Source organism: Microtus oregoni, unplaced genomic scaffold (genome assembly GCF_018167655.1).
Source record: "Microtus oregoni isolate MIOR12 unplaced genomic scaffold, Mior012 000002F_ref0000024, whole genome shotgun sequence".
Lineage (NCBI taxonomy): Eukaryota > Metazoa > Chordata > Mammalia > Rodentia > Cricetidae > Microtus > Microtus oregoni.
In genome coordinates this window covers 65,443,721-65,467,309 of record NW_024543061.1, presented here as the reverse complement: position 1 = coordinate 65,467,309, position 23,589 = coordinate 65,443,721, and the positions used below count along the sequence as shown (strand labels likewise).

At 44.1% G+C, this 23,589-nt stretch overlaps 1 protein-coding gene across 1 annotated transcript in view; it reads right to left on the bottom strand.

The window, feature by feature from the left end:
* The window catches only part of Ano2 (anoctamin 2), a 332,789-nt gene that overhangs the window by 252,577 nt on the left and 56,623 nt on the right, over positions 1-23,589 (bottom strand). The window contains exons 4-5 of the mRNA XM_041635458.1: positions 12,190-12,288; positions 12,046-12,048 (exon numbers count right to left, since the gene is read on the bottom strand). Coding sequence (XP_041491392.1) covers positions 12,046-12,048; positions 12,190-12,288 — 102 coding nt within the window. The remainder of the gene's footprint in view (positions 1-12,045; positions 12,049-12,189; positions 12,289-23,589) is intronic.

Here is a 23,589-nt window from a genome sequence, read left to right as displayed (position 1 = left end):
TGCTCTACCTGTGCAAACAGGTTGAGTTTCCCCTCAGCGGAAACGCTGCATGAGAATTGTAGCATGCTGACAAAAATAAATGTTCTTTCTCTGTTGTCCAATTCGGTATTCGTTTATGGTTTTTATTTCTGTTGTCAGCATGTCCTCCAAACATGAATGAGTGTTTGCTGACTTTTAAATTTTGGGATAAAATCCAAGCTTTTTAAATTACATGGCTGACAAGGCCCCTTAAGAGCTGCGCCTCCCAGCTCCATCTTCAATCTCATCTTCCTCCGCTCACAGTCTGTGCTGGACCCACACCGACTCCTCTCGGTTCCCCACAGGCGGTCTTTTTGTTGTTGAGACCTGGGAATCCCTCCCTCTCTGGAAATGTTCTCATTGGCCCTCCCAACTTGCCAGATCTGAGCTCACATCCTCCCCCACCATCATGCATATGATGAAGGATGGTGGATGATGAAGGATGGTGGATGATGAAGGGTGGAGGATGACTAGGAGAATGGAGGATGATGAAGGATGGAGGATGGAGGATGATGAAGGATGGGGGATGATGATAGATGGAGGATGACTAGAAGGATGGAGGATGATGAAAGATGAAGGATGGAGATGATGAAGGATGGAGGATGATGAAGGATGGAATATGATGAAGGATGGAGGATGACTAGAAGGATGGAGGATGATGAAGGATGAAGGATGGAGGATGATGAAGGATGAAGGATGGAGGATTACTAGAAGGATAGAGGATTACTAGAAGGATGGAGGAGGATGAAGGATGGAGGATTACTAGAAGGATGGAGGATTACTAGAAGGATGGAGGATGTATCAGAGTAGAGTGAACAAGTCAAGTTATGGTGAGAAATTAGTGTCTACACCAAGCAAGACAAAATCTACTTGGAATCCCTGGTATGGACATTGATGTCCTTGTCCCTTCTCTAACCACTTCATGCCTGGGACAAGAAGCCCATCTTTCAGGTTTCCCCTTGCCCCCCAGTGAGGAGATAAATGGAGCAGAAGGTCACACTGTGACTTGGCACCTGAGTCTCACTCTCAGGTTCATACCAGGAGAAGACTGATCAATGGATAAGGATCTCCAGATAATAGGATGCTGATAATGTCCATGGTGCAAGTATGCCCATCATAGCCTATTCTAAGCTGCCAATCATGTGATTATAGCTTTTTGAACTCTCAAAAACATAACAGTTGTTTTTAGGAGTCAGTTTGTCACAGCAAAAGCTCATATTAGCTAGGAGTTCCATTCCTCAGCCCCAAGTGCAAGAAGTTGGTGGTCCCTCCCTTCTCTGCTTCTCCTCCTCGTCAACTCCTTTCCATATATTCATGGACACCCTGAGATGGTTGATCTTCATTTCCACGGACATGCTGTGATGGTTGATCTGGTTTTCACAGACATGCTGTGATTGTTGACCTTCATTTTCATGGATAAGGTGTGATGGTTGATCATTTTCACCAACATGTTGTGGTGGTTGATCACCTGACTGGACTCGGAATCACCATGGAGACACACTGATGGGTGTCTGAGATGCTGTTTCCATGGAGACTTAATCAAGGAAAGAAGATCCACCTTGAGTGTGGACAGAGGATTACCAAGGCCAAGGATTGAGGAATAATAAAAAGGAGGGATCTGATCAAGCACCAGCTTTCTCTGCTCTCCATTCCCTGGTCTGCCTGGGCGTGAGAGACCTAGTCACACACTCTTGTCCACATGAACTCTGCTAGACTTTTGCCACCACGACGGGCAAGTCCTTTAAACCACAAAGCCAAAATCGCCCTTTCCTCCCATGCTGCTTCTTGTCAGGTGCTTGGCCACGGTGGCAAGAGAGGTGACATTAAAGGCAGCATGGCCTCTCTGAGCCCCCTGTTCTTATGTCCCTACTGGACCTTGTGTCCTGGTCTACTCCCTCTGTTCTGACTTTATTGCTAACAGCCCCATCTCTCTCCAAACTGCCCTCTTGTGAATCTGATGACCAGCCTGCCCACACTCTCCACTTGTAGCCCTGCTAGCCTCTTGCCCAGTTGCCAGCCAGACCCTATCTACCCAATTCATACAAATATGACTTAAAGGCTTTAATAATTTAAAAAAAAACATTTATTTCCATTTTTCTTTTCCATTTTGGGTGTTAAACACAGCAGAGTCTGAACTCATGTCTTAAAACATCTTCATGTTTGATTTACAGCAGGGTCTCACCCTATGCTCCAGGTTGGCATGGAACTCACTATTGGCTTGAGCTGCCTTGGAACTCAAAACAATCGAGCTTCAGCACCCTGAGTGTGAGAGTTACAGGCACAAGCCACTGCACCTCGCTTATCTCTGCATTTTTAACCTCACTGTCTTCAGGCGTTGGCTAGGCTACTCTGCTCACAGACCTGTGTCATCTGCATCATTATTGCATGGCCCTATCCCATCTCAGCTTCTTCCCCAGAGCCACAGAGTGTAGGTACCACCATTCTCCACCCACCCCGCTGCTGATGGTGAAGCAGAGAAGCATGGCTGTCAGCGAAATAAAAGTCAAAACATTCTGCCCTCTTTCCAGCTATTTAAAGAGTAATCAAAGAGCATGCACCAAAGCATGGAGATAGGAAATCTAAACTCTCCCTGTGCAGCGTGCCTATATTAAAAACAAATGCTCAAGATTGGGCCATGACAACAGGACAGCCCCACCTCCAGTCATCCCTATGTAAACAGCTATAGCTCTAGCCTCATTGATGATGAGACTAGAGTCTGCCTGGAGATGCATTCCAAAGACTGGGCAGTGACTCCTCTCCCCACAACCAAGGATTTACATTCTGCTAACTGCAGGAAAAGTCATTGAGATTCTCCTGACATTTTATATTTATTTGGGGGTTTGATTTTTTTATTTTTATTTATTTATTTTGAGATCTCACTATGTAGCCCAGACTGGCATGAAACCCATGATTCCCTTGTCTGGCCGTCTTTCTGTATTGACTAGTTTCATGTCAACTTGACATTTCAACAAGCTAGATTCATCAGAAAAGGGGGAGCCTCAACTGAGAAGATACCTCTAGAAGATCAGACAGTATGCAAGCCTGTAGGGTATTTTCTTAATTAGTGATGGATGGGGGAGGTCCCAGTCCAATATAAGTGATGTCATCCCTGGGCTGATGGTCCTGGGTCCTATAAGAAAGCCATGAGTAGCAAGTCAGTAAGCAGCACCCCTCTATAGTCTCTGCATCAGCTCCTGCCTGAGTGTTCCTGCACTGTTTGAGTTCCTGTCCTGACTTCCTCCAATGATGGACTATAGTGTGGAAGTATAAGCTAAAAAAAAACCTTTCCTCCCCAACTTGCTTTTGATATGGTTTCGTCACAGCAATAGAAATCCTAAAGACACCTTCTGATGTGATTACAGATGTAGCCCTCTCCACCCAGATTTCCTGACTTTGACTTTCTAAGTTTACCAAAGTATCAAAATAATCCCAGTGAGTAAACAAATCACCACTTGAAGAAGGAAAGGAGTAGTTTCTACGACTGAATTTCACTTGACAGGAGACAGTTCTGTGTAGTGGCGTCTCATTTGTATTTTAATAAATAAAGTTTGCCTGAGGATCAGAAAAGCAAAACAGTCACACTGGCCAACCTTACAGACCAGGCCACAATGACACACACCTTTAATCCTGGTAGCCACACTATCTTACCACAGAAACCAAGCAGTAGGAGGCATGCCCTTAGTCCCAGAACTAGAGAGGATTATAAAATGGGAGAAGACACCTCTCTGTCTCAATCTCATTCTGAGGTTTCCTGAAGGCAGGATCACCATTTTTGGACTGAGGTCAAGGTAAGAGCCAGTGGCTAGTTGCTTTGTTTTTCTGGAATTCAGGTTGAACCCCAATATCTGTTCCTGAGTTTTTATTATTTGTGCTTCAGTTCTGAACTGAGACATCTATTTGTAGGAGAGATTCTCCTAAGTATCTACCTGAGAGAAGGTTCTGGGACTGAGGAAGTAACAGCCATGTGGCACAATCAATGGTTCAATCCATCTAGAGCATTACTGAGAAACTATTACCTCAATGGCATACAATTATTTTCAGAAAATGCATAAAAAATGTGAGTTCCTGATCCCAGAGATTTGGGATACAGGTGAAACCCAAGCATAACTCCCCAAAGCTTCTGGAGAAAAATTTGGGTAAACACTGAGTGTATAGTGACTAAGAATCCAAGAAAAGAGAGATGAATTTGGTCTGAAAAAATAAAGTGGGGGTAGGACAGAGATTGGAGTCCAAAGGATGAGTTGAGTTGTTTTGTTCAGGCAGGAATAAAAAGCCATTCTAGGACATAGGACAAGTTCTTTATGGAAGGTCTGTCCCATAAAAGAAGGGGAAATCCACTCTGTGTTCTAAAAAATTGAAATCAAGGAGCTTGTCTAGGGCCCACAGAGAGGAAGAAAGGAAGAGGAAGTTGGAAGAAAGCATCCTGCTGAGCAGGGGAACTCAAAGAAGGACCAGTGATGCCATCAGAGCATGTCACATGTCACATGTCACATGGACATGGTTTTAAGTCCTTGGATCTCTCCTCCAAGCTATGAGACCTTGGATAAGTGTATTAACCTCACTAAGAACCAGTTTCCTCGTCTATAAGATGGGGCTAAAGTGAGACCTTACCTAACTCATATTGTGAAGTTATACAGAATAATACACATAGGCTTTAACCAACTGGCTCAGTGCATGGTATGATTTTATCATTTCAAATTCAATTGATTCAAGGATTTGTCCATGTGCTTCATAACTCCAAGTCTTGATTTTAAGGTCCTTCCTTTTGATCAGTATTGTTCAAAATGGCCTCAGAAATGTTTCTTCTCAAAGTCAAGTGTAGCGTTTAAAAGAGTTGAATGGACTTTAAATTACACAGATGTCTTTATCTGGAAATGCCTCTTGCTAAGGCACAGGCCTTTACTTTATCAACCTGGTGGTTGTTTTTGGAAATATAAGAATGTAAAATGAATGTTAAATAAGCATCTCTTCTTGATGGTACCCATGCTGGGTCCTTTCTATTATCCCTGTAAGAACCTCCTGACTCATCTGACAGTAACAGAATGTAGAGAAGTGGCCACAGACAAGCCAAGTTCAAACAGGAAGACACATAGACAAAGAGCTGTCCATTCCAGACTCAAAGGCAGGGGGCGGTGATGAAGGTTCCGACTCTTCCAAGTAGATTCTTGGTAAGCAGAGCAAAAGATACCAAGGCCCCTGTCCTGAGCCATTCGTTTCCTGCTTCCTGCCAAAAGGGATGTGTTCACTTTAAAGGACTGCCATCACAGATTGCCACAAACCAAATGACTTGAAATAACTGATATTGTTCTCCTAGAGTTATGAAGGTTACAAGTCTGAAATGAAAGGGTCAGGGGCTATATCCACCATAACGGCACCAAGGGAAAGGTTTTCTATACCCCTTCCAGCTTCCTATGTCCCCAAGTGTTTTCTGGCTCTCTTGTAGCCCTAGCCCCTGAGGACCTCTGTGCCAAATCTCCTTGTGCCTTTCTCTCCTAAGCACATTGGACTTAGGGCTCACACTGGATCCAGAGTGACCTTTTCCTAAGATCTTTGGTTAATAACATCCACAGAGACCCATTTTCCCAGTGGCCCATGTTCACATAGTCCAAAGCCAGGACTTGGGCACACTTTTTCTATCCTAGTACTCGTTCAATTGCAAAGATCTAACTCCAAAGGGATTTAAAATACAGATCTTGGGGTGGTTCATTTCATGTGCCACCTGGACTGATATATGGGTGTTGACAGAGGTTTCTATCCCACCAGGTTCCACATCTGTTTAACTCCAAATAAACACATAGAGGCTTACATTAATTATAAACTGCTTGGCCTATTAGCTCAGGCTTCTTATTAACTCTTATAACTTACATTAACCCATAATTTTTGTCTGTGTTAGCCACGTGGCTTGGTACCTTTTTCAGCAAGGCAATCACATCTTGCTTCCTCTGTCTGGATGATGACTGCAGACTGAGCTTCCCTTTTCCCAGAATTTTCCTGTTCTCATTGTCCTGCCTGTACTTCTGCCTGGTCATCCCATCTATACATTCTGCCTGGCTACTGGCCAATCAGCATTTTGTTAAACAAGTACAAGAAGCAAATCTTTACAGGGTAAAACAATTGTCCCACAATATATGGGTATTCAGACATTTAGTCAGTATTGTGGACATAAATTTGAGGAACCCTCAGGATGTGATGATTTGATTCAGTAGATGGAGTATACATAGCAGGTTGCCCTCCCTAATGTGGTCTGAAGAGATCAGAAAGGGAGTTCCTCCCACAAATGAAGGGGTTCCTGCTGCCTGAGTGCTTTAAGCTAGGTTTTCCATCATTTTCTTCTTCTTCAGAATTGGACTAAATGTCCATTTTCGCGGTCTTTACAATGCCAACTTTCAGGTTGGTATTTATGCCTTATATTTTCCTGATTTTCAGGATAGAGCTCCACAATTGGCTCTAGGGTATCCAGCTCACTGACTATAGATCTTGGGTCTCCATAGCCTTCATATCTGCCTTATAGTGTACCCCCTTCTCCTCTCTCTCCCTTTGTTTTACTATAGAGCCCCTGCTAACACTCATACCTGAATATCTGAGAAACAGGAGACTATATGTTGCCAGACAAGCATGGTCTCCAAAGCAGGACAGAGACTATGAGTTGGGAGTAGGGTTGAACACATCCTGGAGATGAAGTCAGCTAGCCAAACCAGGGCCCTAGAGAGGCAATGACAAGTACCTAAGGACAATTCCCAAAAATCTACAAAGCTTAATGCAATCAATTCTTTCCTTCTGAGGGGTACTCAGGATAATTAAAATGTCAGGCTGCTTTGGTTTTTAATTGGGATATCAGTTTAGCTTTATTTTCTCACACAAATCATGAAATGTTGATGGAATTTATGTGATCTCTGCTAGGGAAAGGGGGAGGGATCATCCTTTAATAAATGCTGTCTTGTAAACATGAATACTTCAAAATATGGGCTCTGTTGGGGTCAGTTGCATTTCTGACTATCTAACCTTTGAGTCATTAGCTCATCAGAAAATTTGCATAAATTATTTTGCAGTACAGCCCTTCCCTGAGCTACATATTAACATTAAATCCTCCATTTTTATCCAAATTCAGTATAAGAAATGTCCCCATAAAGATCATCCTAGGGATAGCTACATCACCCCACATACACCCCCATATGCAGAAGGTTCAGAGAGCATAGCAGAAGAGGGGGAAATTATTATGAAAGCCAAAGGTCAGAAAGGACTGGAGGGGAACAGAGTCTTCTGCACGTGACAGAGCCATTGCAGTCATGAACCCACCCCAGCAGCTGTGGTTGCCTGTGGTTGCTCGTGGTCAAGCCAGTCAACATGGGGAGGGGCATTGACAAGGCTTCACCACTGATTGAGGAGCTGTGGATGGCTGATGGCTTTGAAGGGAGGGAAAGTCAGGTTTCTTTAAGGATGTGGCCCCCAGGAAGCTAATCCAATGCATAAGTGTATGGGAAGCCCAACTGGACTGGACAGGTTATTTTAAAAGAGGAGGGGCACACAAAGTTGAGGAAGTGGATAGAAGGGAGTGAATTCTGGAGAAGTTAGGAGAAGGAGTGAGAGGGGTGAATCTGATCAAAATACAGTGAGGTGATTTGAATGGAAATGGCCCTCATTTGAAAGCTTTGTCACCAGAGTGGAACTGTTTCACCCTGCTCCCTAGGAAACAGTATTCCCCTCCCCAGTGCACAGTCTAACGGTCATCTGTTCTTGCCTCTCCACAGACTCTGCATCCGGGCTGCTGGCTCCCTAGGTGAGTGAATGGACTGGGCCCATGTCCCCCAATGCTGCAGATGCTGGCCATGAAAGGGGAGGAAAGGGAAGGAGCAGAGAAGAACCCAAGCCAGTGCCAACCATGCAGCCTGAGATGCATGGCTGTGAAACATGCAGCAGCCGCAGCCTCAATGATGGCAGTTACTGTGGGAGCCATGCAGCCCTGAGCCAGGAGTTTTCAGACACTTGCTGATCCCCACACCAGTCCTCCGCTGCAGTGCGACTCACGTTTGTAAGACGTGAAGATCTCTAACCTTGCTTTGCTAAAAAGGTGTGACCTGCTCAAACAATATCTACTTACATGCAAGGAACACTTAATCTGATGACTTTATGGGACCCTGGGGGTAGCAAATGGTACCATTAATACCAATCTACTAGCAACAGCCACTAAAGTGCTGATGGAGCAGGCAAAAGTGGCACGACCCATCCCAGCTATGTTTCCTCTTGGGCTGTGTTAATATGATTTTGTGAGCAAGAACATTCCTTTTAAAAGCCCCAGCTCACACACACACACACACACACACACACACACACGCACGCACACACACACCCATGCACGAACACCTATCCTCCGCCTTTTCTCTGCTGGAGGCTTGGGAAATGTGAATGCCAGGGCTGAGAAAGGGAGTATTGCTCACAAGCAAGTGGAGGTGAGGAGCCTAGATGTGGACCCTGGTCTAGAAAGATCATCTTCATCTTCATAGTAAACAAAAGGGCTATAGCATCTGCCCCTAAGTCACCCATCTCGAATCTCCCTAGACCTTTCAGGACCAGAGACCAGCCTTCCTACTCCCTCCTGGGTGTGCCTGTGGAGTGTCCCTCACAAAATGCAGGCCCTTCTGTTGTTGTTTTTGGAAAACAAATGCTTCCTTCCAAGATGCTCCCCCCTCCCAGTTAATATTTGTGCTCAGGACTCTGAGTCCCTGGACACATCACACTGGATCTGTGCAGGTTTGAGATCTCAACTTCATGACTTCCTCCACATCTTTCTAGTCTCTCTGGACCTTACTGGGTTATGATCCAAGCCATCGCCAACCCGGAAGATGCTCAACTGATCCTAAACCGTGCCTCACGTTCCCACCACCTACAGGCTGTGACTCTCTACTAGTGTGGATTATTCTTATTTTAGTCACTTTTCCAAACCCAGTTTTCAAAAGAGTAGTGCTCCTCCACAGACAGCCATGTCTCATCCTCCCTAATCCACAGCCCTCCCTCACTGCAGGAAGTGGGTTTAATCTACCTCCAGTCCTGGGATCAGAATCTCTGATTAATTTTTGCAAACACATGTATCCTACCCAGCACAAGTTATAGCCTCCTCTCTGCTTATACGACCCCCTGTGAGGCCAACTACAAGGCCCCCGAATGCTATGAATATGGAGAACAGCAGGGGCCATGTGGCTGAGCACACAGAAGGATGCCAGAACCTTCCACCTGTGTGGAGTCTGGGACCCAGAACTACTGGGTTAGGGAAAGTGTTTTTCTGGTCCCTGCACAGCCTGAAGGAGTGGTCACAGCCTCACTCAGACCCCCAACCCCCAACTTTCCAGGCAGAGACGTGTTCTGCAGATTGCCTACAATGTACTCAGCCTCCGATGGATGCCTTCTGTTTGGGTAGGTGTGTGCTTCCTGCTGCCCGGACCCTGTCCGCAGCTCCCAAGGGCCTGGGCTGCTCTGTGGCCTCAGGGCTCTCCGAAGACTTCATACCCCAGGAGCTGCATCCATTCTGACTGAGCATCAGATCAGGAAGGAAGCTGACTGGGGTATGCCAGGAATTGAGAACACTCAGAAAAACAGTTCAAGAAATGGACTCAACAACAAACTCTTCCATTTCCACCCCACCCATTAAGAGCCAAGTTCTTAAAATCACCTGCTAAGAAATGACAGTGGGTAAGATTATGTCTGAATCATAGGCAGGGAAACAGAGGCCCTGAAGAAGAAGCAACACTCTCAAATGAGTAGAACACCCAGGCTCCAATGCCTGTTCTTGGGACTTATCTAACATAATGCCTAATGCCTGGTGCTGTCAACGTGGAAAGGGAAGAAGCCCCAAGATGAATGCTTATAAAATGGCTCATCCAGCTCAACTCATTACAAACTCAAGCCCTAACTGTACAGCACATGATGAGTTCCAAATGGCTAATGTATGGGAGCTGCAGCTCAGGACCCAGGCTTGTCACTGATGAAGAGCTATGCTACAAAGCTGGGGAAGGACGAAGCAGAGACAAGGGAGAGCAAGCAAGGTGAGCAGGAGGCTGCCTGGGCATGAGGAGTCAGAGAGGGCAGCAACACAAGCGGTGCGGAGAAGTGGTGGATGACGCAAAGAACAGAGAAAGAGAGAGCAAGGTGGATGGTGGATGGAAGGTGTGAGGGAGAAGGGAGACTGGGAGGAGAGCCAAGAAAGCCAAGCGGTGTGCTGGGGATGCAGATGACGGCATACAGTTCTCCAACACTTTAGGTTCTCTGCTACAAGGCTTGCCACGATAGACTCTCCTGCCACTCAAGAATGGATACTAGAGATTTGGTCACCTTCTTCCCAAAGACCAGATAGCAGAGATGGAAATAGAGACCATGGCACAGGTAGAATGGGGTGAAAACAGTATCTGCTATTCAAATGAACCAAAGAAAAAGGACAAAAACATATTGGAGAAAGCGAAAGAGAGGTGAAGGGTGTTGGGCGAGTTAGGATCCTACCAGGAAGACTAAAAGATTGAAACATGGGCTGTGTTGCTAAGAGACCAGGCAGACATTGGCTGGGAAGCGTGGCATCCCAGAACAGAGAGGGCACATGGATTCGTAACAATAGGATTAGAAATAAGCAAACTAAATCAGAGGATCAAGAACACAGCCATATGGGAAAACCATCAGTGTAAGAAACTGGGCACAGTAGTACACAACTATCGTCCTAGTACTTAGGCAGCTGAGACAGGAGGCGTGCAAGACTGAGGCCAGCCTGGACTACACAGAAAGACTCTCAGTGCTCCAAATAAGTATATAAATAAAAATAAACAAATAATAAAATAATCAAACATATGACTCCTCCAAATTTATGTTTTATCAAAAAAACCTTATAGGTGATCCTCATCTCCACGTTGCTTATTATTTGATTGACATTTGTTACTCCAGTTTAATAAATCATAAGAACAAAATGTACAGATTCTATTCTTGTTTTTGGAGAATTCCTAAAGTCTCAGACTCATGCTAGCATTAAATGCATGATTTTTGACAGGCGGGAGACCTGTCGGCAGTGAAGACTGTGCACAGCTATTATATTGTTAGCACAGTTAACAATGTAAGTTGGTGTTCATCACTCTAAGGATATTGTCAATACTGAGGATGAGATGGGGAGGCAGGGATGGCAGCAGCAAGAGGCAGTGGATGCAGGAGTTCTGCTCCTGACCTGGAGGTAGAAATGGTTGTTAGAGGGAGAATCAGGATTTGTGCAAAGGTGAGTCACTACCTGTGAAACAACACCGTGTGAGGCAGAGACAGCAGCAAACGAGAGGTCTTACCCAGAGAGCACCACTCAGGGTTAACACAACCACCGCCTATGCCAGTACGTCAGCCCCACTCCTTTCCCTAAAATGCGTGAGGAAAAAGAACGGAAAGTTTGGGAACAAATAATTCTCTTCTCTGGGGAGCTGTTTTGCTGAATTTTGTTGTACAAAGAGACACGAGGAGAGGTTGAGAATTCACTGGGGAGATTTTTAAATTGTGCATACGCTGTTCTAATTGAAAACTACCTCCCACACCATCTACGCTGTGAGGCACCCAGCCCACACAGCACAACCTCCAGGGAATGACTTTTCCACAGCACTGTTTCCCGAGCCTCATTCCCTACCAACCGAGCAAACTGCGATCTCCAGGTGAGACACTGGCACCAAGCTTGTGAAAACATCACCTACATGGTTCCAGTCTCCTCACATGTGGAGAACCTCCTAACTTCTGGAAGAGCAAAAGCCACCACTCCGGCCACAATAGTATGCCCATAGCGTCTTTGGTGCTATTTTCTCCCCACATCCCTGGCTTAGCACAGCTTGTGGCCTGATCACATTGCCAGGTTCAACACAGAGAAATGCCTGGTGGGTCTAGAACTTCAGGAGCAACAGAAAAGGCGGTGCAACAGAAAAAATAAATAAAGATGAGATGTTTGGCTTTCCAGACAGCATGGAAGTCTGACAGACAGACAGGCAGACAGACAGAGGGACACCAACTCTTCTCTGTCCCACCCACCTCCTAGCCACATATTTAGGATCCCTGGGGAGACAAGTTTGCCTTCAACTCCATGAAAGCCACATCCACATGGCCCAGTTCCCAAATCATCCGCAAGCATCCAGCCCTCAGGAGACCCCGAATCCAGGAGAAACAAGTGCATACTTTCTTGGTGGGGACTTTGATCTTCAAGAATTCTGCTTCCCTGGCCAGCACCTGCCACGGGGCGTGGATCCGGACAAAGACAGATCCCTGACTTTTGCTCTGCAAGATACAAAGGGAAAAGAAATAGAAACACTTGTAAGAATACAGCGAAAATTCTCAGTTCCCAGCTCTAGAAGCCCAGAGTTCCTGTTCCTTCAGTTTGGGACTTTTGTCCCTTTTAAATGTCCTTTGGAGCCAATGTCACACACTCGTACCCAATGTATCTATTCTGTTCCAGATATGCTCTGGTTCCAAAGTGTCTGTGTTCCCAAAGTATAGTCCATGGAGGCTGGTGGCTTCATGGGGGAAATAAAATAATTTTATAAACAGATTTGAAAATTATACAATTATGATTTCCATAGAAACTGCACAATGCATTAACAGTTGGTCGGTGGGGATTCAAGGCACCAACTTCTCAGCTTGTCTCCAGCCACAGGCTTTATTGCTCACTGATGAAATCTGTGCTCCTCCTCTATGATTGTGCTGGATGCTTGTCTCAGATCACAAGTGACCACGCAAACCTAAGGGCAAGTGACAGAGACCACAGTGCTTTAAATGCCCCACTCAAAATAATATCAACCCATCAACCCTATGCGTGGTCCAGCGTGAGCACAATGTGCGTCTGCATCCCAGGACAAGCAATCACACTGCCCATGGATATCACTCAAAGGAACAGATGTGCAGTGATGAACACGGGAGAAAGAGGCTAAGTCAGCCACCTACTCGGCCGTGGTCGCCATGTCTGAAATAAATACTTGTCAGATTGTCCCAGCGATTCACCCTCATCTTTGAATAAAAGTAAATTCTAACAGATTTTGTCACCAAAGAATGAAAGAGGATGAAAACTGAGTAGTAAAACCTGGCAAAGATGCCACTATTTGTGATACCTTTAAAATAAATTTAAAAAAATAGTCACAAATACTTTGTGCAGAGAGAAAATGAACATGTTGGTTGTGGATTTCTTCACCAAATGACTATTGGAAACTACATGGAACCTTTGTACCACGGTGGGAAGAAGCAGATGAGGCAGCAGATGTACCATCTGTATTGGGATAAAGCAATGGAGGTAGATTAAGACCCAGGCTCTAGCCTTTCTCTCCAGAAATGCTGGTTGGGAACAGCTTCCATTCACTCCTGGATACCCATGCCCTAGAGGAGAGGAGGGTTTTCCTGACCAAACACACTTTGTGAGGCAAGGAACACGGGGTCACGCTGAGAAGACAGGGACTCCGTGTGCAGTCTGCATATGCGGGTGTCCAGTGAAATTCATTCCCCAGGTTCATTTACAGGGAACCGTGCTCTATAATCTTGGTTTAGGGGTAAAGATAACAGTGAAAGCCATGAACCCATAGCCTTGACAGTGACTTTCCAGTGTGCCAGGGAGACCAGCAGTCCTATGCAAGGGGCTGCTTCCCTCTTGGACTATGAAGGTGTTCACACATCTCTGAAATGAAGACAGATATTTTAGAGCTCTCATGATACAAAGGAAGAATACGTATTCTTACATGATGACTCACACACACCTTCAGTAATTCAGGCTTCCAGAACCTAATACTTCAGGAATGAAAGGTCCCCAGCGTTAAGGCAGAAGAATGAGGAATACTCCAGAAAGGCAGGTGTGATGATTGTCTCTATTTAATAGTCATGGAAACCAAGCAAGGAAGACTCAAGTGATTTATTTACCCAATGTTATGAAAAGAACTAAATATAATAAAAATAATTTTCAAAACCCAGAAGTGTTTGCTCTCCTTGATGGTTTTTCTCCACTCAGTGGAGAGAGAGACAAGCATTGCTATTGACTGAAACCACCTACCAATCACTACACGATCAAATCAGAAGGCACAAAAGGAATCTAGTGACCGCCCTCTGATGGACACTCTGCCCCCCCTTGGCTCCCACATGCAGTGCAGTTCTGACACAGCTATGGGAGTGTCCTTTGGTAAGAATCTCCCAAGTTTCCACTTCCTGCCTCTGGTTGGAATAGCCAGGGTGACGAGACAGTACCATTGATCACTTGCTGCTATTTCTAATGGTAACTTGAGCTTTTGCTCAGTGAAATTCAACAATAAGAAAAGGAACCATCTGCAAGGTGGCCCTCTGTAGCCTCAGCTCTCTTTTGTGGCCCCGGAAAAGATGTTGTTGATGAAAGGTGACAAGCGGCATCATCCCTCACGCTTAGATAAAATCAAGACATCATTAATTTTAATATCCTATGCTTTGTCTTTATTTCTGAATTGAGACAAATGTCTTTTTAACTTTATTGAGACATTGTGTCTTGGGCTCATGCCAAATGTCCACTAAGTGGGTACAGATGTTCAAAGTTTAAGAAAGGGTTGGGGGAGCAAAGGCCAAATTCCACGGCAGTGGTGGCAGACTATTAGCTGTCCCCAGACAGCCATCCTCATTTTCTTCATTTTTCACCAAGCAGATGGTCCTCTAGGATCAAGACTATATGTCCTTTGGAGCGAGGCGTTCCCAGAATTTGGGTAATTGCTGGCCAACATGATGAATGTGTTACGAAGCAGCTTCCAGCAACCTTCTTCAAAGACAGTAGATACCTTTGACTTCCCTCTCCATCTCTGTTGCCTGGATACGGCCTTATAACTAAGACCTTGAGGTCAAAGTCCAGACCAGCAACATCAAAAAAATTAAAAGAGAATCTGGGTCTAGGGCTGCCCCCTGCATCTTTATGGAAAGACAAAATGTTTGGCCATTATGATTTTAGACGCTCTGCCCATGACAGCCCAATCTTACACCAACCGAGGCAAGACTGTTTCTCACTAGGGATGCTAATTTTCCGCAGCAAAGTATTCTGCCTTTCCATTGTCTGTAAATAAAACTTGCTTGAAACGAAAGTCAAAGCTGGGATATGGTTTTGCGGAGAAGTGAACGGCCAGTTGTGATCTTTTCATGTCACAAAATGCTACCTTCCCATAAAAGAAGAGCACCCGGGCGATGCAAGCTGATGTGAAGTGTGCCTCATTGCATCTTCTGAAGAAAAACATGAAAACCATGAGGCGCCAACCTCTGTCTTACTAGCAAGAGGATTTAAAATTGGAGGTTAACAGGCAGTAAGCTAAAACACAATAACAAAAAAGATATTTCCTGTTCTCTGGTTCCAGGTGCTATCTGTTCTTTTCTCTTTGGAGGCAGAGTAGAAGAACAGGAGGAACTTGGAGCTTCTGATTCCAACAGACAAAGATTTGAACCTAGATTTTACAGATCTTAGAGCTGTGGGAACCCTGGCCAGTAAGTTACTTAAGCAAGTAAGCCTCAGTTTCCGAGAGAGAGAGAGAGAGAGAGAGAGAGAGAGAGAGAGAGAGAGAGAGAGAAAGGGGGGGAGGGGGGGGAGGGAGGGAGGGAGGGAGGGAGAGGGAGAGGGAGGGAGAGTTAAAAACAGTTCAAAACATTAAAAATTTGGGATAAAGTATCTTCTAGTGTGTCTTGTAGAATGTTCCATGAACATCAGTTTTACCAGGCTCCACTCATACAGCAAGCCTGCTTCTTAGCTGCAGGGACTGTATTCAGTTCTTTTTTTATATTCCTCAGGCCCTTAGCACAGCATTGCACAAAATAGTGAGTTGCCAATGAGGGAAAACTGGTTTCTGTTAGATTAAAATTGTGAATCAGAAATCCTGTTTCTGTTGCGCCTTGTACTTTAAAAATTATCTACAGGGTTTTTAAGATACCCCTTGTGCCACAAAGGAACTTAGAGACTCAAGATAGACAGTATCTGCCGAATTTGAGAGAAGGGTTCAAACACACTACTTTCAGATCCTCACATGAAATTTAACATAAAGATAAGACATTCCCCCATCTTACCCATCCCTAAAAGACTTTATACCTAAAAGTTTTGTCTGGAGGATCTCCCAAATCCAGCCAAACAGTTAGCCTTAAAGTTCCTGTCAAATGCACTGAAACACAGAATGCAGTTGTCAGCAGAGGAGAGAGACAGTGTAAGAAGCCCTAGGTGATGAATCTTCCCACCAAAGGTTATCAGTCTCTTTGAACTTTTGTGAGTTAGCTCCCCAACTGTGTTCACAACTAAGCACAAAACAAAGAGCTGGATTCACAAAGTAGGCAAGGAAAACACAACTTTCCACACTGTGGGATGTGGACCCCACACTGTGTGGCATGACTGGATGTGGGGGTAGCTTGACTGAGAGCAGGAGTTATAAAAAAAAATGTGTGCAACAGTAAAAAGTTTCTGAATGCATAACGGCCAAAAATTAATTCAAAATTAAGCAGGTAATAAGACTGAGGTCTTTCTGGCAATATTCACCTGAGATATACCACGGAAGTTCACCAAAGCCTTGGCTCCAAGCACATAGCGTGTGCACTTTGGCCATATGTCACCACACATTGCCAACGGGTGCTTCTGAAGTCACTTCACTGGGACTGGAGACTCCTGTTTGGCTCCTGGGTTGGTTGGTTGGCTTGATTTGGTTTGTGGGAATAAGTGTTTTCTCTCTATATACACAATTTTCTGTTTTTACATAAACAGAATGGTTTCATCATGGAAAAACAAAGCACTTTAATATTACACTCAGCCTATAAAGAATTAAATTAGTACATCTATAGATTGAACTGTGTTAGTATGTATAATTTTAAAAATGGCTGAGTGAGCTTCATTTACAAACCATTAAATGAATTTTGACTTTGGATCAAGACAGAGTTTCCAGTAATTCTTAAAATGATCTTAAATTTACTTCTGTTATTTTATACCACATTATTTATATGAAGTAAAGTTCTCAACATCAATGACTATAAAACCAAAATACTGAAAAATGTTGAAGATATTTTTCTGTGCCCTTCAGTATCAAATATGCACCTGAGATTTAATATTTTATGAAAAATGAACAATCATATTCATCTCATTAGTATGTAAAATTGTTTTTGTCTTTAATGAATGGTAAAACTAGATAGAAAGATAGATAGATAGATAGATAGATAGATAGATAGATAGATAGATAGATGATAGACAGATAGATAGATCAACAGACTTTTAAAATAAATACATGAAATACATCTATTTCATATACCTGTGTATTTGAGATCACTAAGATCACATAAAATTTCTTGAGTAAAAAGGGGTCACTGGTGAAGAAAGTTAAAGGAGTCCTAATCTAAGGTACTAGGCTTCCTCCTCCTCCCCTACTCTACCATACAGCCCTATTCATTGATGTCCAACTGTTCCACCCAACTTCCACCTCGGAGCTTCACCATCCAGCCATCTTCCCATCTCAGAAGTTTCTTCTGCTCAATCTTCTCACCTCTAAGTTATCCTCTCTCTCAGGCCCAGTCAACGCCTACGTGGGGCTCAGCTTGAGCACCTCTGCCCCAGGAGCTGTTCCTGTGTCCCTGGGTTACATTTTGTCTCTTGCTTTGACCTGTATAACTCACCCTTCATAGTTCCGCACTCACCCCTGTAGTCATCACAGTGTTAAGTGCTGCCCTTTGGTCTAGAACAACAGCTTCATGAAGACAAAGAACACACCATATTGATTGTTCTTTTCTCAAAGCCACCATAGTGCCTGGCAAATGTTCATCAAATATTTTCTTTGGTTTCAATATCCATAAATATAGACTGTCGTATTTTAGTCCTGTGACTACTCTTGAAAACAGGCAACCACAGCCCACAAAGTAATTGGTGTCCTTTGTCCAACACAGTACAAATCTAATTGTTTGGGCGAGATAATTCAATTGCCCTTACATATATTTCCTGAATGTTTCTCTTATGTCAGCAACTAGTCATTCAAGCTTCCACCTGCTCTTGGGCCTTGTAAGAACCCTGGGGGGCTTTTCCATTTCTGAGAACCTCTGGTGCCCATTGCATATGTAGATCTCCGTCCCTTCTGCTAGAAGCACTGGCAAATACCCCAGTACTCATGAAACCCAACCTAAACTGAACTTAAATTGTATATATTTGGGAGCATACTGCTTCATGGGCTAATAAGTACATTACAGCATTAAGTAGAAGAATCAGGGATAGCATAAGAAATAAAAGAGCCTCATAATGTACAAGTTTGGGGTATGCTTACATGACAAACCTTAGATGGTCATGATGCTATTGAACACAGCCATGCTGCTAGCTCCTGGACCCAGAAGCCTGCTATTGAAACATAAACACAGATTGCAGCAGAGAGAATCCATGTAGCCACAGAACTTTGGAGTCAGAGAGACCTCCAAAGATCCCTGACAAACATTTCCTCTGGAGCAACTGAAGACATTAAGTCCCATAGGCTGAATTGGTTGGGTTTAGATATAGCTAGGTAGGAGCAGAACCAGGGTAGAAGCTCATGTTACCTGGCACTGGGGTCTTTCCACATTACCCATCAGCTCAGGCCACCCTGAACCCTTCCCTGCAAGATATCAGTCACCGAAGGTACAAGAACAGGGCTTAAAACTAAGGTAGACTCGCCCCCCCCCCCCACCCCGGCCACCTCTCTCCAGCTTCCTGGCCGCTTTTGCAGACTCCTGGTGAGAATATACAGATTGTTTATGTCTTCTTGTTGTTATCCAAAGATTGCATGTGGCTTCCCAAGACCACGTCCCCCCTCTAGAGAGACAAGAGCGAATGGGATGCAGCTCCAGCCAAACACTGGAAACTGATACTCCATGAGACTCCTTCCCCACAATCCTGCCAAACCAGCCCAGTGCTGACCCCAGAGGCCTCCGCGTACTCTGGTCCCAGGCCCTTCTGTGAGCCGAGAACATCAGCTGCAGTACATCACGACCCACGAACGGGGCTGCCAGAGGATGGGCGGGGAGAGGAACGTGGAGGCAACGAAGGGGGACGGGGTGGGTCAGGATCTCGTAGACTCCGCTAAGATCACCAACCCAGGTGAACTGGGATCAGTAGGAACCAAAGGTCCATGGTTCCATTGTGAGGATGAGAGAATCCTCAGGGACCAAATTTAGAAGTGGAATATAAACTGGGACAACTCATTTCCAACACTAGAGCAAGATCCATTTAAGACACTCTCCACACCAATTGGTGGTGGCGCACACCTTTAATCCCAGCACGGGGGGGGGGGGGGGGGGGGGGGGGGGGGGGGGGGGGGCGGATCTCTGTGAGTTTGAGGCCAGCGTGGGCTACACAGCTAGTTCCAGGACTGGCTCCATAGCTACTAAGAAACTCTGTCTCAAAAGAACAAAAACAAAATCAATCAAACAAACAAACAAAAAAGGACACGCTCCGCAAGAGGTCCCCATCATCTAATCCTGTTCTTGCCATAACCAACTCCATTGTAGTTCTCACGAACTTCCAGCCTAGCAATGGGGACCTCCCAGAGACACTATGATTGACATTAAGCAAGGGAAGAATTACATAACTAGATAAGGAAAGACGAGACCTTGCTCTCCTGTGAGTTTCTGGGTGACAACCAGGAACATCTCTCCAACTTTTGCAGGCCTAGGTAAGGAAGGTCAGTGATCATCAAAAGCAGAAGGCAGATCCAAATGCCCACCAAACCCTGCCTCAAACCCATAAAAGACCAGCAGCATTGCCTTTGTTATGTAAAAGTCTTTACCTAGTCCCCAAATTAAGTTTGAAGGCAACCAAGGAGAGACCTAAGGATCTGAAATCTGAATCACTTTTGTTATATTTCTGGGCACCTAAAGGGGCAGGAACTCAGAAGTGACCTCAACTTGTCACAGAGTCTCCACTCTGGAGGACTTATCAGTGCGCTCCAGAGAGAAATCACTACTCAAAGCCCCGCAGAAGACAAAAAGTGGAGGGACCCTGTAGGGCAGACGTCAGAGCCTCTACCATACCAAGGGCTTCAACCCTGGGGACCAGATGGCAGAGCCTCTACCATACCAAGAGTTGCATTGTGTTTCAGAAAGTACACATCTGGAAGAAGTGAGGGATAGTTATCATCATCATGTAGAAACAGCTCATGGGAAGGCTGGGAGGGAAGGCTCATGGTGGTACTAGGACCTGAGGATTGGGTCCTATCTCTGCCACTCATCAGCTACATCATTTTTGACAAGCTTCCATGGTTGAAATTAAGAGGCGATGTTTGAATAATTGTAATATAAGAATGCCATGTGACTATAAGAAAGGAAGCCAGTAAAGGCAGAAATGTAGAATTGTTAGCGATAGATACGTTCCTTATTTGGTGATTGTTTCCAAGGTGTGTGAATTTATCAGAACACAACCTATTACATTTGAGCAGTTAGCAATATACCAGTTGTAACTCAAGAGAGCTAAGAGGAAACAATACACAGAAAGTAAAATAATGCCATAAACTCCTTATTTGTTTTAAAGATAATTTTATTAAAATGTTACATTCTTTTCTCTTAAAAAAAATTAAACCAACAAAGACAGAGCCACCCAGTTTTTGACAAAGATAGCAAAAACATACGGTGGGAGAAAAGGATAGGCTACTCAACAAATAGTGCTGACGAAACTGGATATCCACCTGCAGAAGAATGAAAATAGATCCGTATCTTTCACCTTGTACAAAAATCAATTCAAAGTGGATCAAAGAACTGAGTTCTAAAATCTGAGACGGACACTGACAGAGGAAGTAGAAACACGTTCTTCAAGATGCTGGGGTGGGCAAGAGCTTCCTAAACTCCAACTGCACAGGGTTATTCTGAAGAATCTACACACAGGGGAGAGGGGCTACAGGCAATGGACAGCCATAGAGAAAAAGAAACTAACAGCAGAGGAAGTCTTTACCCACTGAACTTCAGATAGGAGTTAGTATCCAGAATTTGCAAAGAACTGTAAAAATTCAACATGAAGGAAACAAAACAGCCCATCAACAAATGAGCTAATAAAATGAACAGATGGGTCTCAAGAAAAGAAGTATAAGTGGTTAATAACTACCTTAAAAAATCATCAACACAAGAATGTCCAGTCTCTCCATACCTCTTCAATATAGTGCTTGAAGTTCTAGCAATAGCAATAAGACAACATAAGGGGATCAAGGGGATTCGTATCAGAAAGGAAGAAGTTAAGCTTTCGTTATTTGCAGATGATATGATAGTATACATAAGCGACCCCAAAAACTCTACTAAAGAACTCCTACAGCTGATAAACACCTTTAGTAATGTGGCAGGATACAAGATCAACTCCAAAAAATCAGTTGCCTTCCTATACACTAAGGAATAGGAAACAGAGAGGGAAAGCAGAGAAGCATCACCTTTCACGATAGCCACAAATAGCATAAAATATCTTGGGATAACTCTGACCAAGGAAGTGAACGATCTATTTGACAAGAACTTTAAGTCTTTGAAGAAAGAAATTGAAGAGGACACCAGAAAATGGAAGGATCTCCCTTGCGATTGGGAGGATCAACATAGTAAAAACGGCAATTCTACCAAAAGCAATCTATAGATTCAATACAATCCCCATCAAAATTCTTCACAGATCTGGAGAAGACAATAATCAACTTTATATGGAAAAACAAAAAACCCAGGATAACCAAAACAATCTTATACAATAAAGGAACTTCTGGAGGCATCACCATCCCTGACTTCAAACTCTATTACAGAGCTTCAGTATCAAAAACAGCTTGGCATTGGTATAAAAACAGAGAAGTCAATCAATGGAATTGAGTAGAAGACCCAGATTTTAACCCACAAACCTATGAACACCTGATTTTTGATAAAGGAGCTAAAGGTATACAATGGAAGAAAGAAAACATCTTCAACAAATGGTGCTGGCAGAACTGGTTGTCAACCTGTAGAAGAATGAAAATAGATCCATATCTATCGCCATGCACAAAACTCAAGTCCAAATGGATTAGAGACCTGAATATCAGTCTGAACACACTGAACCTGATAGAAGAGAAAGTGGAAAGTACTCTATAACATATGGGCACAGGAGATCACTTCCTACGTATATCCCCAGCAGCACAGACATTAAGGGCAACATTGAATAAATGGGACCTCCTGAGACTTAGAAGCTTGACAAAAGGCAACCCACTGACTGGGAGAAGATCTTCACCAACCCCTCAACTGACAAAGGTCTGATCTCCAAAATATATAAAGAACTCAAGAAACTAGACCATAAAAGGCTAATCAACCCAATTATAAAGTGGGGCACTGAGCTGAACAGAGAATTCTCAAGAGAAGAAGTTCAAATGGTCAAAAGACACTTAAGGTCATGCTCAACTTCCTTAGCAATCAGGGAAATGCAAATCAAGACAACTTTAAGATACCATCTTACACCTGTCAGAATGGCTAAAATAAAAAACACCAATGATAGCATTTGCTGGAGAGGTTGTGGAGAAAGGGGTACACTCATCCATTGCTGGTGGGAATGCAAACTTGTGCAACCACTTTGGAAAGCAGTGTGGCGGTTTCTCAGGAAATTCGGGATCAACCTACCCCTGAACAAAGCAATACCACTCTTGGGAATATACCCAAGAGATGCCCTATCATACAACAAAAGTATATGCTCTACTATGTTCATAGCAGCATTGTTTGTAATAGCCAGAACCTGGAAACAACCTAGATGCCCTTCAATGGAAGAATGGATGAAGAAAGTATGGAATATATACATATTAGAGTACTACTCAGCGGTAAAAAACAAGGACTTCTTGAATTTTGCATGCAAATGGATGGAAATAGAAAACACTATCCTGAGTGAAATAAGCAAGACCCAAAAAGAGGAACATGGGATGTACTCACTCATATTTAGTTTCTAGCCATAAACCAAGGACATTGAGCCTATAATTAGTGATCCTAGCGAAGCTAAATAAGAAGGAGAACCCAAAGAATAACATATAGGCATCCTCCTTCATCAGGCGAGGAAAGGAGACAGAGACAGAGACCCACACTGGAGCACCGGACAGAAATCTCAAGGTCCAAATCAGGAGCAGAAGGAGAGAGAGCACAAGCAAGGAACTCAGAACCATGAGGGTTGCACCCACACACTGAGACAATGGGGATGTTCTATCGGGAACTCGCCAAGGCCAGTTGGCCTGGGTCTGAAAAAGCCTGGGATAAAACCGGACTCGCTGAACATAGCGGACAATGAGGACTACTGAGAACTCACGAACAATGGCAGTGGGTTTTTGATCATACTGCATGTACTGGCTTTGTGGGCGCCTAGGCAGTTTGGATGCTCACCTTACTAGACCTGGATGGAGGTGGGTGGTCCTTGGACTTCCCACAGGGCAGGGAACCCTGATTGCTCTTTGGGCTGATGAAGGAGGGGGACTTGATTGGGGGAGGGGAGGAAATGGGAGGCGGTGGCGAGGAAGAGACAGAAATCTTTAATTAATAAATAAATAAATACATACATACATACATCAACATCCCTGCTCATCAAGAAAACACCATTTATATTATATAATTGTTTAATTAGATATTTTACTTTTTTCTTTTTATTGAAAATAATTG